The 23,056-nt window shown below is 32.8% G+C and overlaps 3 protein-coding genes across 3 annotated transcripts; 1 reads left to right on the top strand and 2 right to left on the bottom strand.

Annotated features, from left to right (window-relative positions):
• Nucleotides 1–459: 459 nt before the first annotated feature.
• LOC124925578 (importin subunit alpha-1-like) lies at nt 460–3,063 on the bottom strand. The gene is made up of 10 exons (XM_047465620.1): nt 2,779–3,063; nt 2,528–2,624; nt 2,351–2,442; nt 2,134–2,265; nt 1,881–2,066; nt 1,640–1,803; nt 1,484–1,562; nt 1,265–1,393; nt 1,060–1,187; nt 460–978 (listed from the first exon to the last, which is right to left on the bottom strand). Exons 1-10 carry the CDS (start codon nt 2,992–2,994, stop codon nt 588–590), a joined length of 1,614 nt encoding a protein of 537 aa, XP_047321576.1. The 5' UTR covers nt 2,995–3,063; the 3' UTR covers nt 460–587.
• Nucleotides 3,064–16,255: 13,192 nt separating this feature from the next.
• LOC124924471 (pectinesterase inhibitor-like) lies at nt 16,256–16,789 on the top strand. Its single transcript, XM_047464505.1, has one exon. It carries the CDS (start codon nt 16,256–16,258, stop codon nt 16,787–16,789), a length of 534 nt encoding a protein of 177 aa, XP_047320461.1.
• Nucleotides 16,790–17,238: 449 nt separating this feature from the next.
• LOC124924470 (uncharacterized mitochondrial protein AtMg00810-like) lies at nt 17,239–17,583 on the bottom strand. Its single transcript, XM_047464504.1, has one exon. The coding sequence runs from the start codon at nt 17,581–17,583 to the stop codon at nt 17,239–17,241; it is 345 nt and encodes a 114-aa protein (XP_047320460.1).
• Between the last annotated feature and the right edge of the window lie 5,473 nt (nt 17,584–23,056).

Below are 23,056 nucleotides of genomic sequence, written 5' to 3'. Positions count from 1 at the left end.
TGTAATGGCTTAATTTCAACATAAAATGACTGGTCAATTAAGAGTTTCTAGCATGAATGTTTTGGGAACAAGTAAATACCTCTTAATTTGCTAATTCTAAAATCCAGTCCAAATGAAACCTAATGGTCTAGTTGAAATAGTGAGTGAGTTGAGAAAAATTTAATTTTTAAGTGAGGCTACTACCATTGAGCATTCCCTATTTGAGTGTTCTTGTGAATTTTTTAGAATCTTCTTATATGTTTACAATTTCATTATAAAGTCTTGTTCTATCTTGGCAAGTGTATATAAAGTTTTAATGATATTATTTTCTAAAAAAATATCATTAAGAAAAATGTTGAGATATATTGCATTTAACTACAACTAATTAAGGACTATAAGGGTGATTCATAATTCCCCCCAACTAATTGAGATAAGAAAATCAAATGAATGAATATATCTCAACAGGGAGCTTCAAGAACAAAGAAGAAGAATAACTAGCTGTTTAATTAATAAATTAATTCTGCATGGTCCTTCTTTCTATCATTTCACAAAAATAAAATCCATAATTTTGAAAATGAAACATAATACTCATCTATCAGCCTTCATTCTTAGTTGAAGTTGAAACCACCAGTAGGGACAGGAAACTGACCGTTTCCACCAAATTGAAACCCTCCTTCTCCTCCTTGAGATGCAATACCTGGTGGCATAATCTCTTCATCATCGTCATCCTCCGCCCAATATGTCTCGAGGATTTTAACTGCCTTCTCGTAAATATCGTTGTTGTCATGACTTTGTAAGTTCTCTATCTTTTCCAAACCATCAGCATCTTCAATCATTTGAGCATAAAGATTGTTATCCCCTGTCAGTCCTAAATTCTTCTCAGCTTCCCCTACCTTCAATATATTCTCAAGACCCTCTAAACAAACTGTCACGATCCTAGGATCAGGGCAAACTAGAAGATCACACATTGGCTTGATACATCCTTCACTCGCAAGGTGCCTGTTGTTTTTAATTTTTTTTCATTATTGTACAAGAAAAATACAATTTCTTCATTCATTATTATTCATTAAACAAACATACTTGATTTGGTCGTGTGTGCCACTAGAGGTGGCATTCGAGATTGCCCAGGCAGCTTCTTTTTTAACCTCAAATTCAGCATTTTGAAGAAGATAAACCATAGGTGCTATTACTTTCGCATTAATTATCCCCTAAAAACAAAAGGGTTGTTTTTTCAGAAAATGCCCATATATTTAACAAGACTATGATAATAATAATAAAATGTTACCTGGATCTGCTCCTTGTTGCCAGCAGTAATATTGGAAACTGTCCAACAGGCTTCCTTCTTAATGCTCTTCTTATAGTTTCCGGTCATCAGATTCGCTAAGTAGGGTAGAGCTCCATTGTTGATGATAAACTACACAAGCAATAATTATTAGCCATTCAAAAGTATTTAAAATTGAAACAACCAAAAATGAGTTTTCTTCTTGTTCTTCTTAGTACCTACCTGTGTTTGCTTATCATCTCCAGTAACAATGTTTCCCACTGCCCGAAGAGCGGGAATAAGAACAGAAGACGTCGGGTGACTGTAAACCAACAATTATTTACCAAAAATTAAAAATAACCCAATAGATAGTAAACAAAACCAACAAAAACTACTCACCCTAGAAGTTCAACAAGCCTTGGGCATACACCAGAATCTATAACATCTTGGATTTTTTCATTAGTTCCATCTGAAAGATATGAGAGAGCCCAACATGCATCTGTCAAAACCTCCTCATCATTTGAGTGAATAAGACGCAGGAGAATAGGAAGAGCCGGCTTCAACTGTTGTACCATGTCAAAACAAATTACTATTACTCAACTGTAATTAAAGATGGATGTAGCAGCATTGAAATAAATACCTGATCAAATTGCGGCTGTGGCTTGCCTCTACAGAAATTTGAAAGCGTCCAAGTGCCATTTCTTAGCAGGGAAATCTTGGAATGCTCGTTCAGTTGATTCAGCAAGGGGAGAAGTGCACCTTCATTAAGAACAATGTCACGGCATTTGGGAGAGTCCCCAGCAACATTTCCTAGAGCCCACACGGCCTGACAAAAAAAAAACAGTCAAATGAAAACTTACCCAGAAATAAAGAGTGAATGCACAAGGATTTACCTGCTCTCGAACATCATCACTCACTGAATTGAGGAGTTTCACAAATATGGGAATCGACCCACTGTCTACAATAACTTTAGTATTCTCAGAAGTCCCAGAAGCAATGTTTGTGAGAGCCCAAGCTGCTTCAAACTAGAGAAATCAAACACATTTAGAACAAGACAATACATAATACATATCATCAGACAAATAAAATACATAGATTAAACAATCTTACTTGAAGCTGTGAGAACTCATCCCTTGTAAGAAACTGAATCAATCTGGGAACCACACCAGACTGTATTACTTCATCAATTGGAGGGTTTCTTTCTGGTATTGAAAAGCCAAAATTCAATATTTTTTACATATTATGTATAGAGCATTACAGGGCATTACAGGGATGAACAAATCTTACCTATTGAAAGCAATTTCCTGAACTGGGTAGTAGCCGTCAATTGCAAATTACTATCATTCGAATAAATACTGACCAACATTGATGGCAAATTCTCCAACTGCAGTTAACAACGGTTAGAACAGCTAGGAAAAGTCTTCAAAATCCTAAAACTATAAGGCAGTTCATCGGATCTAGAAATGAAAACCTAAACCCATATGGGTAACTTCGATTCTAGAACAGATCAACTAACCGAATAAATATGATTCTTTTACCTTGCTGTCAGTGGAGCCGACGTTCTCAACTGTAGCCGCAAATTGCTGCTGACTTGCTTGAAAATCCCTTCGTTTCTTCTGCAAGTTCTCTTCTCTTCTATTCTTCCGGATCTCCACCATATCATCTTCTCTCCTCCTCCGACCTTCATCGGCATCGACAGCGACCTTGTACCGGTTCCGACGAATCTCGGTCCTTGCGTTTGGTCTAAGAGACATGCTTGGTTGACGGCAGAGAGAGGAAAGTTGAGAGTTTGATGCAAGGGACGGCTGTATGTTGAGGAAAATGAGGGAAACATACATATAAAAGGAGAGGGAATTCTTAAAAGAATGGGCTTGTTCACAATATGGACACAAAATACAAGTTATTTACGATATTTTGTCCAAATTTTGAATTTGAAAAGTGGGAGCCACTATTTGTGTGACTGTCCAGTAGCCGTTTGGCCGCAAATTCTGTTCCTTGTAAACATTTTTTTTTTATTTTTCTCGAAAACAGGAAGTTGGTTTTTAATAAGATTTCTTTTTATTTGATACTCTACTAGACTATTGAATAAAAATTATAAATATTTGAGACTAAGGGCTTGTTTGATCTTTGGTTATTGGATCAAGTTTTTATTGTAAAACACAACAATTAAATTAATTATTTAATCAATTTAAATAATTAAAACTACTATTTCTTTAAATATTTTATTTTATATTAATGTATAATATTTATTTTATTATATTTTAAATTTTATTTGAATATAAATTAAATTATAAAATTATTTTATTTAAAAAATATATATTAATTACATTCAATAAAATTAAAACAAAATATAAATAAGAATAAATTACTGAGTTACCCTTCACTTACTTTGGTAACTTACTTTTAATAATCAAACTAATTTTTAAAATAAATCTCACCTAAAACATTTTAACTATCATATTAACTAAAAGTGTCACCAATAACCCTTCTGTTGATTTTTTTTTTACAGAACATAAATATCATTCTAACTAAAATCCTCGAACTATTTTAATCGTCAACTTTTGATCCTTCAACTATTCTAATTATTGACTTTTAACCTTTAAATTATTTGTTTACCATAATTGGCACAAAACTATCAAAATATTTACTCGTAACACTTTTATATTTTGTTATAAGGGATGTATAATTTATTTTACAAAAATAATATGTAATAATTATTATTTAATGGACAAATTTATAGTTTGCTCTATTTTAATATATTAATTTTTTTATTTATTTAATAATTACTTCATTCATCTAATTACTCTTTTTATTTATTAAAATTCAAAGAGCATAGTGAGGAGTTAAAAAAAATAAACAAGAAAAAAATACAGAGGAAGAATCAGAGAAGGAAGAAAGTAATGATGTAGAGGAAGAAAGCAATGTAGAATCAAATAATGAAGAAATCAACGAAACTGATGAAATAGGGGATACTAAAGAAGATAAACCTAAAGACAATGAAGATGTAGTGATAAAAGATGAAATCAAAGATACAACAGAGAAGAAAAACAAAGAGGAAATTAAGGTTGTTAATCCTCAAACACGTAAAACTGAAATAGAGAAAAGTAGTGACAAAAGCCTTGAAATCCTAAAAAAGAATATATTTTATTATGTTGGTACGAGTTCATATAGAGAAAAATTAAACAATAAGAGCAGACAAACATCATCATAAGCTTCAATTCAATCTCCCTTAATGGAGAACGCAAGAAAATGGGACGTTGAAGATTGCAATATGGTCAAAAGGCGGATATGGAGACAACATAGGTTGAGATAGCTAGATTGTAGTCTTTGTTCATCATACTATGTGTTTTGTAATGTGATTTGACTACCACCATTCAGAAACTTTTGGGTATTTTGTTTGTCATCTTACAATCAAAACTAAGGTTTGTCTAGTTTTGATTATTGACTCTTCTCACTTTTGGGCTTTTTTAATGAAATGGTGTTAAACCGTTTTTTCAAAAAAATTATAAAAAATTATAATGTGTAGAGAGAAAAATTAAAATTAATTTGGTATAAAATCATTCAAAAATTATTTTTTTTTAAAGATATTATCAAACAAGATTTTTGAGAAAAATTTTAACAAAACCATAACAAAAAAAAAAAAATTAAATTAAATTAAATAAGCACTAAGATGTGAGAAGAAATGAAGGAAGAGAAGATAAATTATAGAGGAATATATATATATATATATATATATATATATATATATATATATATATATATATATATATATATATATATATATATATATATAATATTTTTTAAAGACAACAAAAGTTGAATATCTCCGGCCTTTCCTTTTGAGAGGTTTTGAGTTCCAGCTCGTTTGACCATATATATATATATATGAGTTTTTTTTACTTGATAGTCGCGCCCCATAACTCACATTCTTCTCGAGTGTGACAAGGAGCCAAAATAGTAGGTTTGGCCAGAGTGCGTTTACAAAACATAGACTAACTTGATTTTTAGAGTCGCCACCTAATTTACTATTCGAGGAATTAGGAAAGAAAAATATTTTACGTGTTCAAACACATTTTAAAATTTTATTTTTGATTCAGTGATTGGTTACACTTGAAAAATGGCTCTCTCGCACTATGTCTCACGTGTCTGCACATGACATACTCTATTTTAAACTTTTGGTCTTTTAAAAGAATATTATTATTCATCTTATTTATTTGAATATAATCCAAACATAAACATGTGTCTAGTTTTGTATCATTCTGTTTCTAAGGCATGCGCTATGTCATGGTCCCTAAAATTAAATGAATAAAATAAAGAGGAATGATAAACTCAACGAAAATTTCAGCGAAAACAAATCCACAAATCCGGCACATTCCGAAATACACATTTCGGGTCCTGAAATGCTTATTTTGGGTACCGAAAACGCTCATTTCGGGACTAGAATTTTATTTTATTTTGTCATAAAATTAGCATTTTGGGACCCAAATTGAGCGTTTCAGGACCCGAAATGAGCGTTTCGGGACATTTTATTTTTCTCTCTCTTACCTACGTGCGTTTAGGACTCGAAATAAGCGTTTCGTGACATTTTTAATTTTCTCTCTCCTACCCACGTGTGTTTCAAAACATTTTAAAAATGTTCTCTCTCCTACCCACATGACATGCCATGTCAATTCGTGGACTTACTTTCTCTGAAATTTTCGTTGAGTTTATCATTTTTCTAAAATAAAATACTAATACCTGTGAGCGAGAAAAGATTTGAAAAATAAAGGTACGTATATTTTTGTTTTTATTAAAAATAATTTTTGTATTATATATATATTATAGTGTTTTTTTTAAATAATCTTTTCCAATACTTTGTTTTTTTGAAAATTTTGAAAAAATTAAATAAGACCATTTAATATAAAATAATAAGAAGAAGAAAAAATAACAAAATGGAGCAAATCAATCTAGCCTTAAGCTAGGTGGTTAAGGAGTTGGCAAGAAACATTCACGACTAAGGATGACAATGGGGTGGTACGGGTGGGGAATACATTTACCATCCCCGCCCTGTTTTTATTTCGGGGATTTTTTTAATATCATCCCCGCCCCATTCGATTTTGTTCGGTTTCAGGGAATCCCTACGGGACACCGTTAATAAAATATTTTTAAATAAATAAATAAATTTATAAATAAAATTATATAAACGAATTTTGAATATAATATATTGAAATTTTATATTATTATAAAGAAATAAAATTACGACTCTTATAAAATATAATGAATAAATAAATATATTGGTGATTTAATATATGTAATTATGTTTATAGAGTTCGAGAAAGAATCGGGGTGAAATCGGAGCGGAAGAGACAAATACCATCCCCATCCCATCCCCGTTCGGTTTCGAGGAAAAACCGTCCCAAACGAGGCAATTCAGTTCGATTTTAGCAGGGAAGTTTCAAATTGCCATCCTAGTGGGTTAGTTCGGGTAGGTGGATCTAGGCAAGTGGAGCAGGTTTTAGGAGTGGGATTAATAACGAAGTAATTTCAGGTTGAAATTGCAAACTCTCTTAGCGTAGATGGCTTGGGGTTCAGAATTTGAAGAAGCGGATGAGGGGTTCAAATCCTTGGATGATATGTTCATTTTGTATTTATTTTTTAAAAGTGAGGAAGTGCTCATATAATAGACATGTATATAATAAAATAAAAGTTCTTCGGCGTAGTGATTTAAGATGTAAATGTGATAGTAGGTTCCTTCTTTGAATCCTACCACTGCACTTTTTTTTCTTCTGAGAGTCGCCTGTTGTAGTTATTCACTCAGCCAACCAAGATTTTAGAAGCCATTTTCTTTTTTCTTTTCTTGTTTTGAATCGATCCTTGTACGATCTTAAACCAACATGCAATACAAACGGGAGCTTTCCAATCTTATCTCAAACACAATGTAATCTTGTATTTTTTTTTTAAAAGTGAGGAAGTGCTCATATAATAGACATGTATCTAATAAAATAAAAGTTCTTTGGCGTAGTGATTTAAGATGTAAATGTGATAGTAGGTTCTTTCTTTGAATCCTACCACTGTACTTTTTTTTTCTTCCGAGAGTCGCCTGCTGTAGTTATTCACTCAACCAACCAAGATTTTAGAAGCCATTTTCTTTTTTTCTTGTTTTGAATCGATCCTTGTACGATCTTAAACCAACATACAATACAAAAGGGAGCTTTCCAATCTTATCTCAAACACAATGTAATCTTTAACATAAAACTAAAAAATTTCAAATGAGCTAAACTGTGATTTTTAAAGCTGAAATTTGGACATTTTTCTTTAGAACCAGTCATTCCTAAAACACTCTAAAAAAAATTCATTTACCATAGTCATAATAAGCAAGCAACAACTTAGACCAAAAATTGTAACATGGATCAACCATCCTGTAAGGAAATTTTGAAATCATTTCTTTTTTAGTTCATTTGAATGATCCAAAACCATGTAGAAGCATCACACGCTGAACACACAACATTATAAATTCGAACCTTGAACAAACTCACATTCTTGATAGTGGTTGACCCACATGGCTAAAGATGCATTGTCGAGCATCGACATTCTTCAAAACAAACATAAGGACAAGAAAAGTGTTGACTCTCTTTGTTATTATTTACTTTTTAGTTTTGGAAAAATCAAAGTGTACTTTGAGGTTCCTATCTCGTCTATAAAGCATACACATAATACGAAGATATAGTAGACACGTAAAGGCTTTCGACATGGCTTGATCGTTCGGTAACGATGAACGGCTAGGTCTTGGGAATCGTAACGGGGATTTAGTTTCTACGGATAAATCATAAAAGAAAGTTCACTCACATTGTTAGAGAGCATAAAAACCACCGACTAAGGGGAAGCATTGTCTTAATTGAGAATTTCTCACACATCCCCACAATGCATACCTCTCAAAAGAGGCCTCATCGTTGAGGAAAATAATTGATCCTGTGTACCTAAGTTCAAGTTTAATGGAACATCACTTAAGTATTTGTAATAGATCGTCATTCTTTATTTTCAAATTGTTGCATATAATACAATAGATGTTCAGATGACGTCGCACAACGCACGTCTTGTACTATCTCAAAATAATAGGGCGATGTCATGATGTACCCAAGATTAAAATTAATGCACGTATAAAGGTAAAATTGGGTGATGTACCCCATAACTTTATTTATTATTTTTCGCCTTTATTTATTATTTTTGTCTTTAGAATTTTCTTAGTTTTTAAATTTTTTGGTTGAAGGTGTAAAATATTATTCTTAAGAAGGATCAAAAGTTTTTTTTCAAGCTAAGCATCAATTTTTTTTCCATCTGAGTCGCTAGAAAAGTTGTAACACAAAAAATCGACAATTTCTAAAAAAAGTTTTCAGTACTTGATGGTCGTGCCCCATAACTTATATTCCTCTCGAGTCTCGAGTGAGACGAGAAACCAAAATAGTAGGTTTTGACCATATTTATAATTGTTGATTTAGACTAGATTTGACTTTTTTTTAGAGTTTTCACATAATTTACTCATCGAGAAATTATGAAAAAAAGCATATTTTGTTGTTGATATTTTCATGTAAAATTAATAAGATATATTTTTCTAACACGGATTCTCTTCAAAACCATGACTTTGTTGTTGATATTTTGTCAAACGAGAGAGATTACCTATAAAATAAATAATAAAAAATTGTACTTAATGTTTCACTAAGGCCTTCGCGTTTCGCTAAGGACTTCGCGTCCCGCTAAGGACTGCGCGTATCGCTAAGGAAGTCGAAGAGGCGCATGTTTCTGAACGCGCTATACCTTATTTATAATTCTTTTATGTGCGCGATGAACATTTCATTTTTTCTCTCCCTCGCGAAGGCCTAGTCTCTCTCTAGCCTCTGTTAACTTAACTGCTCCCTGCCTTGACGATTCTTCCTGCTCGTCTTCTCGTCTGTCATTAATCAGGTTTGTTTAGTTTTTGGTTTAAACTGTCTTATGTTAAGGTTTTTGGTTTTTGGTTTAGGGTTTTTGGTTTACACCTTCTTATGTTAAGGTTTTTGGTTTTTGCTCGTCTTATGTTAAATTTTTATGTTCATGGTTTCTCATCGCTATGGGTTTAGGGTTTCGCTAAGGACTTCGCATTTCGTTAAGGATTTCCCGTTTCTCTAAGGACTTCGCGTTTTGCTTAAGGTTTCGAAATGGTATTTGTATTTGTTCTTACATTTTTGTTGTTATTACAACTCTCAGCATAATTTCTTGTGAGTTGATTATATCGCTTACTGGGGAAAAATGTTCTACTCCATCTTTGGAACCCATTTTCTTCCAAATAGGCAACAATCCTATGATCTTTAACCCGGATCTTGTCAAAAAACCGATTAAAGTTGGAGATAGTGTACGCACGAGAAACCAAATCAAACTCCATATGACATTTATCAGTTTTGAATTTGGCCATAATATTCATCTTTATGTGATATGTGCACGCACCATGGTCTGCTTTTAGAAAATCAGCACACAAAGCATTGACGATGCTTGGGTGTCTATCGGATACGAAGATGAGATCATCAACTAATCCAATTGTTTCTCTCAGTTTTTGCATGAAATAAGTCCAGGAGTTATTATTCTCTAAATCAACAACGCCAAATTCGACCGGATATAGTTGCTCATTCGCATCAAATGCAATAGCCACCAATAGTTGACCTCCCACCTTGTGCTTAAGAAAACTGGCATCAACGCACAATACATGACGAAAAAAGGCTTTAAAACCCCTAATTGAGAGTCCTATGGGCATGAACATATACCTTAAGTAACCGAGCTCGTCTGTCTGGATGTTTGTTACGGTACACGTATTATTCTTTTCCAACATGTAAAGGTATGATGACAATTTTGCATAGGAATCCTCTATCGTTCCTCGCACCGCCATTAAACCCATTTTCCTTGCCCTCCAAGCCTTATTATAAGTGAAATATATCCCATAAGTTGCCTGCATGTGTCCAATTATTTTCTTAGGCAAGTGGTTATGGTGATGGTCCATGTACTTACTCTTCATACACTACCCAATAACCCATGCTATTATTTGCATTTTTTCTCTGTCTCGACAAAACTGAGCATGAGTGTTGTTGGTTTAATTTCCGGATCTCAAACATCTTAGATAATTTTCCTTTCACAGCACGCAATCTCCACTTGCATGTCTCATCCAAACATTTCACATACCAAATATGTTTTCTTGACTTCTCCACTTTGAATTCAAAATGATTAGTCATCGCATATTTATATAGCCTCAGTTGAAGTTCTTTTTTATTATCAAACAATGCACCGACTTCCAATATGGTTTCACTACTTAATGCTATCGCAAATGAGGGGTATGTCGGTGATGTGTTTGTCGGGTTTGTCGATGGTGTACTCATTGATGCTTTTCTTGCACTAAATAGTTTACCCATTGATGTTCTTGCACTAGATGGTGTACCCATTGATGCTCTTGCACTAGTTGTTATACCCATTGATGCTCTTCTTGTAGTAGACGGTGTAGGTATTGATGCTCTTGCACTAGATGATGTAGGTATTGCACTAGTAGTAGCATGCAAGTCCTGAGTAAGTATCCCATAATGAGGCAAAGAGTTTTCTCATGATTCATTTTGACTTTCAAAGACATCCGAGGGTATAACTTCTGGTAGAATTTTTTGAGTAAGTGATGGTGGTAGTATACTTTCTTGAGTTGGGTATGTAAGTAGTGGTATCTTTTCTTGAGTAAATTGGTGACTTCTCTACTACAGAGACACACAATGGTGACATAGTTCGACCCGAAATCAACTGTGATAAATATGTGCTCACATCTTCATCTTGATCAATAACAACAGTGGGAGAATTTGTGATATGCGGAATATCATACTTGACTTACAACACTAAATCATATGTAGATTTTTGCACGTTAAGTCTATCATAAAGGATAACAACTAATTCGATAAACGTAATATTTTGGGGGTAAATCCAATGTTTTAATTGAAGTTGCATAAAAATACATTATACCATCAGCAACAAATTTTCACTCTCCATTATAGAAAACAAATACTTCAGCTGCAATAGAAAACATGAATGAATGAATGGATAAATAATATTATTGAAGTGAAGTGAAAAGGGAAGGCCCTTCGGGTAACGGGAAGTCCTTCGCGTAACGTGAAATCTTTCGCGTAACGGGAAGTCCCATCGGGAAACAGAAACGAATTAGAGCATCATGGTGGTGTAAATAAACAACAAACGTACTAGTTGCCATAATGCTCGTGCTCGTCGTGCTAATTGTGGTGTCCGTCGTCTAATATCGTCACCGCCTTCGTCGTCGAAGATCGTCGTCGCCGTTAAGGTTAGAGAGAAAGGTGAGAAGAGCGGGAAGAGAGAGAAGGAGAAGAATAAGAGAAATGGAAAAAAAAATGTCAAAGTTATATTAAATAGTAAGAGTATTCTGGACTTTTCACATTTTTTCACTTCGCAAAATGCGAAAGCTCTTCGCGTTACGCGATAAGGGTATTTTCGTAAAAAAAAAAAAGTGTTCACCAGAGCAATAAAAGTTATCGGGTGACCACAGATGCAAATAAGTGAATCATTAGGATCATTTCGTCTCATTCTCCACTTTTATAAGGCCTCATTTTTTAATATTTAATAGTATTATATTTATTAATCTTATTTTTTTTTTCTCCTTTAATATTAATATAAATTTATATATATATAAATAACTTTTTTTATTTCTTTTTTAATCTATTATTTCGATATTATAATATATTAATCATTTATATTTCATTATTAAAATTAGATATATATTTTTTCTTATTTTAGGGAATCAAAATTCTCAAAACTGGCTTTGTGTTCCTGTTAAGCGACGTTGGGGGAGGGAGGGAGGGAGGAAAATGGGAACTGATTTAGTAGCTGGAGATTTCCCAAAGGAACCTTTGCCGCTGGTTATGTTTGGTCTTCATCAGGAAGAGAGAAAACGATTGAAGGTGAAGAAGAAGAAGAAAGGTAAGGAGACACGTCATACGTGTGTTGGCATTTAGTTCATTGGGCGGCCACTAGGATCATTGGGCATGCGTTTGAGGAGAAGAACCAAGGCCTGTTGGGCTTTGCACCTCTTTGACCTGGGCTTGCGCGTTGACTCCCTACTGACCTGCTCCTGGGCCTGATTGACCAGTTTTCTGCTAGGTTGGCCCGGTCCTTTTTTTTTTCTTTTTTTTTTTTAAACTTACAAAACAAATATAAACAAAATTAATTAAGAGCACGAGTTCTTTTAACTATTCAAACATAGTACAAATAAATTTAGGGCGTAAAATGTGTCTACAATAATCGATAATTCTTAAAATTAATGTTAATTTCAAATCTAAAATAAAATTTAATGAAACAAAATTATCTAAGAAAAAAAAATTAATTCGATTTATATCTTTGACACAATTTCTGGAAAAAAAATTCACCCTCGTATATGTATGTAGTGGAAATTCATACGAGGGTAGGGACGAATCTATGTATGGAATCGGGTGGGCTGAAGCCCACCCCGAAAAATATATATATATATATATATTTTACGGTAAAAATATGAAATTATCCTTAATTTCTTAAAATAATTTAATATAATTAATTGTTTTTTATTTAATTATTAAAAAAATGGTAAAACTTTATTTTTATATATTTGTTTTTTTCAAAATTTTCTCTTTATTATTTTAAGCTCACTCTAAATTTTTTTCGGGCTCACCCCAGTTCGAAATCCTGCTCTGTCCCTAAATGAGGGTCTCTTATTATCAATTAAATAAACTATTAGTTATACACTTACTCACTAGTCACTACTCCATGAACTTAAACTAAGTACATAAATTTCTATCACCATATAACAATATTGTATTGTCAGAAGTTACAATAAAAACCGAGCAATTGATATTTGTTGAAAGAGTAGATTTCCGGCAAAGACTTAAAATTGTTTTTGAAAAAAAAAATAAAAGAATGAAACTTTGGTGTTCTTAAATTGTAGAAGAATAAAAAACATGTGTTGATCTCTTGAGAAATTGTCAAACAAATTAGCCTTTTATATTCTTCTTTGCAAGACTGAGGCACTGAACTAATTAATAAAATCAAAATAAACCCATCATTAATTGCAATTGAATTACATTTGATGATTCCACTGTCAATTTGAATTCTTATCCCTTGAAATGCTTTAAATATTCATATACAGTTGAAATGTTTGGTTTACCTTAATGATTCTATTGAATTCACAGTCAAATTTGTTGAGCGTATGCATTCAATACATCAGAGTCAAATTGCACCAATATAAATTCCTCTTGTTTGAATTCAACACTATTTTGTGACACTATTTTTTTATTCTTAATATATAGCATCTAGAATTAGTTTTACATTCTCATTTTCATTCCCACTAAAAAGTCATCTATATAGTTTAATTACAATAATTTTTAGAATCGTCAAAATTATTATAAGCTTCTCCTACTATTCATGCAAGTTCTACTATACTGTCAAATCACAACCATATAATAATGTTAAAAATAAAACAAAAATAAAAATAAAACACAAAATAAAGTTTTACACTTTTACTATTCAAAATTATTATAATAAAACTATTTTATTTTTATTGATTCAATCTATGATAATATCTTTATTTTACTTTTATAAAATGTAAATAAAAAATATTTCAATTAACTAACAATAAAATAATCTATTTTTTCATTTAAATATTTTGTATCTTTCAAAGAAAAGTATGTGTTAATAAAATATCAAAATTTACATGCTGTAATAAAAAAAGATTTGGAGTCTTGAAATATTAATTAGTCTATTCTATAATTATAAATTTCTTAAAACATTAATAAAGTTAAAAATGAATTATATATATGAAAAAGTATAATACAAATACAAGTTTGTTTAAAGTTTAATCACAAATGTAAAAAAATTAGAAAAAATTTATTATACTTATTCTTCATCCCCTTATTCTTCTATTTATAAATTTTTATTCTAAGTTGAAAAGTCACATCTTCTCATTTTTTTTTCTCTAATCTTGTTTAACTGAATCAAAATTTTCTTCTCAAATTTTTGTAATAGAAGGAATGATCACAGTATATATATAGTTGTTGGATCGTTTGATGCTCATACCTTACGATATTGTTGTTGATCATTTTGTGAGTACGTGTTTATTCCCTTCTTAATGATACAAAATAATAATATTTTGAGTTATTTTTCTTTTTTTCAATAAAAGGTTAATACGACTTATTTTTTTTAATATAACTGATTTTTGTTTTTCACTATTTAGGTCATACATGTAGATGATCTATTATTATTTGACATTACATTTTTTGGCGTTACTAACTAACCATCGGCTGATGAAAATTTTAATCGTCGTTCAAAATATTTGGTAGTGATTCTTCCGACACAATTTCACTAGTTCCTTAGCTCGCTTTACTTCAACCTTCATCGTTAAGAAATTTAAACTAGTTCGTCTTAGAATGACTCTTAACAAATTGTTTGATTGCTAAATAATTTTTTATTAATTTTAAAAAAAAAATGTTTATATAATTTGATTTTTAGATCATCTTTATTTTAGTTTTGTTAATATTATTTTATATATATGTATCTCTCAATTGAATTTAAACTTATATGTATCTCTCAATTGAATTTTTGAATTCTCGAATTTAGTGAGAATTAACTTTTTTATCAAAATAAGTTTATCCATAAAAACACTATGATTAAACACACTAAAATAGTTTAAGTTTAAGTGATAACTAAAGAAACAAGAACAACAACTACTAATTCATCGGCTAATATATTCCCGAAAAGTCGAAAACTAAGTGATAAGGGTTTTGTGAAATCTTCTAAAATATTAATAGGTAAAAGGATTGGAGTTGGTTGAATGTATTTCGCGAAATAAAATGGATTATTTATGAAATCATAAGTTTAAGTTTGCATTCTCATTGAGACATTCTTATTAGATTGGATCGTGACGTTTGGATAATGATACCTACCAAAAAATAAATTTAGCTCACAAAAACAAACATGAGTATTTAAAATGTCATCATATACACTTCTAACTCAATGAAGGTTTTGGGTTTGAGCCCGTCAGGCGGCAAGTTCAATGTCTGATTAAATGGTTAAGTGCGTTTGCGGGTTATGTGATTTACCTGTGGGGATTAATCACACTTTAAAGAAGAAGCGGACCCAACATTTTAAATAAAAACTCAATGAAAGTAACTACCATTATATATATCATTTCATGGGTTGGTTTGACTTACTTTGTTTTAACACTGACGCTTAAAAAATCAATTGAGCTCGGATTTGGAGTGACCATAAACTAATTATATGTTTGTTGAATTTTTTAATTAAAAATTTAATTTTTATAAATTGTTCATATAATTTGACATATCATATCAATTATTTGTTTTGTAAATGTTATTTGATATTATTTAATAATTAATTTCTAATATATAATTCTCTAAATTGAATTTAATCAGTATTAATTTTATAAAAAAATGAAGAAAATTATATTATAATTTTTTAATTTATTTGATATAAAATATTACTTTTTAAATTATGATCAATATTATAATAAGATTTTTTTATATATTAATTTAGCCTAAAGAATATTTTTAGATAATAATTCAAATTATATTTTTAAATAATTATAATTTTTTATATACATAACAAACATAAATTTAGCAATTATATATTCAAATTAGAAAATATGTTAAATAGATTTGTTATTGTTGTAATTAGTTATCATGCATACGTCATCGGTTAGGTAATGGGTAGATAGATGTAAAAAACAAATGTTACAAATATACCCGTCCTCGAAGGTTTGAATTAAACCCTTTTAGGGACGGAATTTTGAATGAGAAACCAAGACAAATTAAATCAACAAAATGGACTCCATTACCAAAAAGCTAAATGCAAAATTGCCAAATCTTTGAAATCCCCCTATAAAAAGTAAACCAAACCAAACCCAACCATAAAACCGAGAAGCAGAAACAGGTAGCAGTCCATATCTAACAATAACTCCCTCCATTTCCACCCATGGCAGCCCTTCAAGCTAATCATTTTAGTTCTCTGATCTCTCTTTTCATGGCTATGCTCTTCCTTTCCCCACTAGCAATCGCCATCAACTCGCCGCCTCTTGTTATCAGCACTTGTAACCAGACAGAGTTCAAAGATGTATGCATTTCGACTCTAAGTTCGGACTCTCGGAGCGCCACCGCGGATCTGTATGGACTAGGGAGGATTTCGACGGAGAAGACGGCTGTCAAGGCCAAAGAAGCGTTGGCTTACTCATTTAAGGCGATTAATTATGGGCAGGATTATCCTCAATGGGCAGCTATCTCTGTTTGCTTGCACGGTTTCAACGATAGCGTTGTCCCGTTGGAGAAGACGGGTTTGCCGGCGTTAGGACGAGGAGACTACGAGATCGCACAGGGATTCATTGATGAGGTCAAGATAGCAGCTTCCAATTGTGCGAATCAGTCTACCGATCTTAAGGAGATGAGCGACAGAAGTAATTTATTGCTTAAGGTCACCTCAAACACTATCTTCATCTTGAATATGCTCTCCTGATCATCATAGACGTACATGTGATGATGGGATTTACAGTAATTTTATGTTGCAGATGAATAAGTAATAAAAAAAAAATACTTGAGCACTTAAAATTTCAATACATATAATTTTATGCTGCAATTACATCAGAATATTACGAAGAACCAATAAAATAAATATAGTTATCTCACGTTACATTTACATTGAGTGGTTATGTAATCTTGATATCATCAATAGTGGCACATTTATTGCATTACTCCTGGCACTTACAACGGTTATAAAGAAATGAAAATTTTGCAATAATGCGGAAACAAGACTTTCATTAATGTAAAATAACATGTCACCGTACTTTTTCGGTCATTTAGGTCACTTGTGAGATCACTGTCAGAGTAGTCCACTATTTCTTCGTCACCACCTCCTTTTCGAAACACTAGACCTAAGTGTATTGTGCCTTGAAGGTATCGAAGCACCTACTTCATTGCCTTGTGATGTATCTCAGTTGGTCTCTCCATGAATCTGCTGACAACACCAACAACATAAGAAAGATCTGGCCTTGTATGAAGGAGATAGCGCAAACAACCAATGACTCTTCGATATTCAGTTGTATCAACCGACTGTCCTTCGGAATCCTTATAAAGTTGAGCCCTATGCTCCATTGGTGCCTTTGTTGAGTTACAATCAAGCATTCTAAATTGATTCAACACCTTTTGGACATATGTTGTCTGCTTGATCGATACACCTCCTTCGAACTGAGCTATCTCGATTATAAGGTAATATGAAAGTAGTCTGAGATCACTCATCTTGAACTCCCCCATTATCTACTTCTTGAAAAGTTCGACACCCTTTGAATCTTCACCTGTTAAAATAAGATCATCCACGTAAATACCAACAATAATTTAGGTATTAGCGTTGCCTCTTGTGTACACCGCTTGCTCTTGTGTACACTTTACGAAGCCCATTTTCTTTAAACTTTTGTCCAACTTTAGATTCCACGCATGAGTAGCTTGTCTTAGGCCATATAATGCCTTTTTTAAATTTAAGCACCATATTTGTCTTCCCTATGGTTTTGAATCCTTTTGGTTGGGTCACGTACACTTCCTCTTCCAGTTCTCCATTGAGAAAAGCTAACTTTACATCGATATGATGTATTTTCCAACCACAATTAGTTGCCTCAGAATGACTCGAATTGTGTCCATGCAAGCGATTGGAGTGAAGGTTTCTTCGAAGTCAATGCATTGTCGTTGCACATATTCCTTTGTAACTAAATGAACTTTGTGTTGGATCACCTGACTAACTGAGTTTTTCTTGAGCTGAAATACTCATTTGAGTCCAATTACCTTGTGTCCAATTGGCAATGGGACGAGAGACAACGTCTCATTCTTCTCGATGACTTCAAATTCTTTAGCCATTGTTTCTTCTAATTGTCGTTGTCCATCCGCTTCATTGCAGCAAGACGGCTCCTCCGTCTATGCTAACATCAAGTCTTCAAAATCAAGTGTCACTCAAGGTGCTTCTTCCAAGATATCGATCATGTTCTTGTATCGAACAAGTCCTTCATCACTCCCAACGTGTCCACCTGACCATGGAGTGGGTAGACCATTGCCTTGGTCTGTTTGTTCAATCACTTTCTCAAATTGTGGGGGATTTGAGACAACCCGTTGGAACATTCCTAAAGTAGACAGTCCTCTTATCGATCCACTCTCGAATGGGATCGTTCGAATTCCAACATGCTCGTGATTAACCTTCTCGTAAACTTACAGGGCTGATCACTCTTTTCAATTTACCAATACAAAGCTACACTTTCTTCGAACACAACATCACAACTCACATGGATCTTGCCATTTTGTGTTTCAAGTAACTTGTGTGCCATACTTCCTTCTTCGACACCAAAATAGACAAATGACTGACTTCTATCGTCTAACTTTTTTAGATGGGGAGTGGTCACCTTGACGTGCACTATACACCAAAACACACGAAGGTGCGCTAGGTGTGGCTTCATTTCAGTCCACATCTCAAATGGGGTTTTGTCTCGAACAACTTTGGTTGGAACCTAGTTGAGAAGATAGCATGACGAATTGCCTCCCCCCAATACTTGCTCGGGAATGCAATGCTTTTGAGCAATGACCTAGCCATTGCCATCACTATTCGATTACGCATCTCCACCACACCATTTTATTGATGAAAGTGCGGTGCGGTGAATTGTCTCTCTATCCCTACTTCCTCGCACAGAGTTGTGAACTCCTTCGAGAAGAATTCACCTCCTCTATCTAAACGAAGGACTTTGATTCGAAGTCTGATCACATTCTCGACCAATTGCTTCATCTTCTTAAACGAAGAGCATGCTTTGTCCTTTACTTTCAACATATGGAGCCGCATCCACTTGGAATTATCATCAACAATCAACATTATGTATCGATTTCTTCTTGGGTTGTTGGTGCGATTGGCCCACATAAGTCAATGTGCAACAATTTGAGTGTTTTTTCGCTCGAAACTTGGCTTTTAGAGGGAGTTTTTTCATTCCTTCTTTACAAAGTAATCTAGTGAGTCTAGGGCAACTTACCGAGACGGGTCACAGGGTGGTGATGGATGGAGAATAGCTTAAAGTTTTCGCTAAGAACCCTTCATGCCTTATCATGAAAGTGAGACTAACTCATAATCGACTATATCAAATTTGCAACTAATTTGGAATGCTTGATTGTAACTCAACAAAGGCACTAATGGAGCATAGGGCTCAACTCTATAAGGATCCCGAAGGACAATCGGTTGATGTAGCTAAATATCGAAGATTTATTGGTTGTTTGCGCTATCTCCTTCATACAAGGCCATATCTTTCTTATGTTGTTGGTGTTGTTAGCAAATTAATGGAGAGGCCAACTAAGATACATCACAAGGGAGTGAAGCAGGTTCTTCGATACCTTCAAGGAACTGTACACTTAGGTCTAGTGTTTTGAAAAGGAGGTGGTGACGAGGAAATAATGTGTTACTCTAATAGTGATCTCACAGGTGACCTAGATGACCGGAAAAATACGGGAGATGGCGTTTTACATTAATGATAGTCTTGTTTCGTGGAACTCCTAGAAACAGAAGACAGTGACACTATCCTCATGTGAAGTAGAGTTCATGGCTGCATCAGCGGCATCATGTCAAGCACTTTGGTTGAAATCATTGTGTTCGAACTAAGTGGTTCAAAACCTAAGGCAATGAAGCTCTATGTCGACAACAAGTCCGCACTTGCACTCATGAAAAATTTAGTTTTTTATGGTCGTAGCAAACACATCGACACGAAATATCACTTCATTCGAGAGTGTGTTGAAGGAAGTCAAATCAAAGTAGAGTTTGTTCGAACGGATGAACAAAAGGTCGACATACCTACAAAGGCTTTTCTAACATCAAAATTGGTGATGATGCGACACCTTATCGGTGTTCGTGATCTCGAACAATGCCAGGACTAAGGGGGAGAATGTTGCATTACTCTTGGTCGTTACAACTGTCACAAAGAAATGGAAGATTTGCAATAATTTGGAAATGTAAGATCTACATTAATGAGGAAAACGGAAGATTCTTGCAATCAATTTGATTAAATTAGAAAATTAAGAGTTTTTCTTTTTAGTATAAATAAAATGTATGGTTCTCTAAATTAGATTAGAAAATAAGAGAGAGAGAAACTATTGTAATTGCTATTAAGATATTAAAGATTTTATAGAAAATTTATCTTGGTCTTGTGAGTGATTCTCTCCCTAGACCAACAACCTTGACATATTTCTCAATTATATTGGGTGATTGAGACTCTTTCTCACGTGCCAGTGATGTTCACAACGATTCAAATATCTCGTTAAATTTATTTATTTATCCATCTAACCCTTAAGAAATTTTTTATTTCTTTTTGACGATATTTATAGTATATTGCAGCTCTAAAAATATTTAGAGAATTTTTACAAACATTATATTTAGATTTTTTATCTATTCATTTTGAATCTTGTGTCATTCTTTCATAAAATTAACAAAGTCATAATTGTTGAGAACTTTTAAAAATATGAGAAATTATCTCGTCTCTTTTATGCATAGAATATCACGTGCTTCCTTATAGTCTATTTAATTGGAATGGATGTGTTTGGACTTATGTTTTTAGTTTATAATTTTTATACTATTATTAGGATATGAAATGATATTGTACTAGGTATTTCAAGAATAATTGGGAGTAAGGTTTTTCTCATTTTTGGAAGTTTTTTTTAGAATATAGTTTGTAAGGATTTTGCTTTCAAAATATGCAAATCCTTTTATATATTCTTATGCAAATAAATCTTGAAATTTTCAACATGATAGTAATATTATTTTTTTGAGGAATAATGATGGAATAAGTATTGTAACCTCCGAAAACCCTTGTTCCGGAAAAGTTCGAGGTTTGAGAATTTCAACCTCGATTTGTATGTCAGTAATCTTCTTTATAAATAAAACATTATTTTAAAATATTTTTAAATGATTCCTGACAACTTAAAAATAATTAATTTGGAGTTCAATTTTAAATAATTTGGAATTTTGTTTTAATCAAATTACAATTTGTTTTAATCAAATTACAATTTGTTTTAATCAAATTACAATTTGCTTTAATCAAATTACGATTTGATTTTTTTTAAATCCGTTGTTTAAATTAAGTAGAAATAATTAGCTTAAAAGAATTATTTATTTGAAACAGAGTCGCAATTAATTTTTGAAAATCAATAAAAATGACATACATATACCAATCGTATTGGCGATAGTTTCTTTTAGTTCGTAGTTTGGTGATACTCGAGAAAGGACTTTCACGCTTCATCCTCTGTACCCGTTTTGAAAACGGTTTCTACTTATAAATTTGGCTTTTAAAAATCGTTTGTATAACGTTGTTTTTATCGATTATTCTTCCGATCTTAAACATGCATAATGTTTTGTGCATTATTTAAATATTTGTAAAAACAATTCTTTAAATGCTAGTACATGTTGCTGATGATAACTTAGGGAGGAGAGTGCCTAAAGAACATCAATCATTTGAAGGCATTAGGGTTTAAACATAAATTCCAAACGAGCCTTTATAGAAATATGTTTTTTTGGAAACATACAAAAAATATTTTGAAAATATTTCTTTTTTTTTGGGATTTTTATAAAAATAGTTTGAGGTCCTAAAATTATAAAAATAATGTTGGACTTTGAAAATAGAACGAAACATGTCTTAGGACTAGTGTCATAAGCCTTGAGTTTATTTTCATCGGTTGGGGTGCCGAAGTCCCTCGGTCGATGTGTTAAGGGCTCCCGGTCTTTGGTTGAAATCCTTGGTCGAAGCTCGGGATCTTCGGTCGGGGTTCTTAAGTCTTTCGGTCGAGGTGCTAAGGGCTCCCAGTCCTTGACTGAAATCCTCAATTGGGGTATAAAAACTCTCAGTCTTCGGTTGGACTTTTCGGTCATAAGTTCGCAAATTCTCAATCGAGGTTGAGATTCCTCGGTCCTAGGTTAGACTTCTCGGTCCTAAATGTAAAAATCATCGGTCGAACCTCTCGTTCCTATGTGAAGAACACAGGTCGAACCTTTCGTTCTTATCTGAAGAACATCAGTCGTACCTATCGATCTTATCGAAATTCTTGATCGGACCACTCGGTCCTCGGTCGGTCCTCTCGGTCCTCAAGAACATCAAAATTGTAGGTTGTGCAATTTTTATGGAGACTTGGATTCTTCGATCCAAGGGCCTGAGTAGCTTCACAAAACTCATAGAAACATTTAGAACATCATCCCAATGTATCAATCGACCTGAGTGATGATCAATTCGTTCAAAACAGTTTATAGCCATAAATGTTTTTTAAAGTTGTTTTGAGGTGAAAGGAGCTAGCCAATAACTTTCTTATACCTCATATAATTGTTTGATACCAAAAAAGAACACTGCATGTTCGTTTGGACCAAATCAAAAACTCGAAAAAATTCAATTATTTTAAAATTTTTGATTTTGACCAAACATTATCAGGATTGATCAAATATGATCCAAACAATTACTCAACATCATAACAATTATGTTAGAAAGTTTTTTGGGATGTGATCTTCAAATATTAGCCCAAGAACAATAAACCCGTTTTTTATTTTTCTTAAATTTAAATTTGGGATTTTTTTTAAGGCCAATTGATCGGTTCTAAACTTCACAAAAAGTTCATAAATGATCATAAGATCGATTTTCAATCATCAAGTTCAAGAACCAGACAACATATAAGCTTATGAAAACTAAAATATAAAAATTTCAATTTCATACTAGAAGTATGAATTAAAGGATGA

The sequence above is a fragment of the Impatiens glandulifera genome, chromosome 2, assembly GCF_907164915.1.
Source record: "Impatiens glandulifera chromosome 2, dImpGla2.1, whole genome shotgun sequence".
Classification (NCBI taxonomy): domain Eukaryota; kingdom Viridiplantae; phylum Streptophyta; class Magnoliopsida; order Ericales; family Balsaminaceae; genus Impatiens; species Impatiens glandulifera.
Note: the sequence above shows the minus strand (reverse complement) of the source record. Positions and strands in the feature narration are given on the sequence as shown.

Excerpts from the sequence above, each read along its gene's own strand:
- LOC124925578 (XM_047465620.1), bottom strand. The coding sequence starts at position 2,994 with ATGTCTCTTAGACCAAACGCAAGGACCGAGATTCGTCGGAACCGGTAC. Across the intron at positions 2,443-2,527 it reads CAGGAAATTGCTTTCAATAG|AAAGAAACCCTCCAATTGAT; the intron begins GTAAGATTTGTT and ends TTTCAATACCAG. Across the intron at positions 2,067-2,133 it reads GTGATGATGTTCGAGAGCAG|GCCGTGTGGGCTCTAGGAAA; the intron begins GTAAATCCTTGT and ends TTTTTTTGTCAG.
- LOC124924471 (XM_047464505.1), top strand. The coding sequence starts at position 16,256 with ATGGCAGCCCTTCAAGCTAATCATTTTAGTTCTCTGATCTCTCTTTTC.
- LOC124924470 (XM_047464504.1), bottom strand. The coding sequence starts at position 17,583 with ATGGGGGAGTTCAAGATGAGTGATCTCAGACTACTTTCATATTACCTT.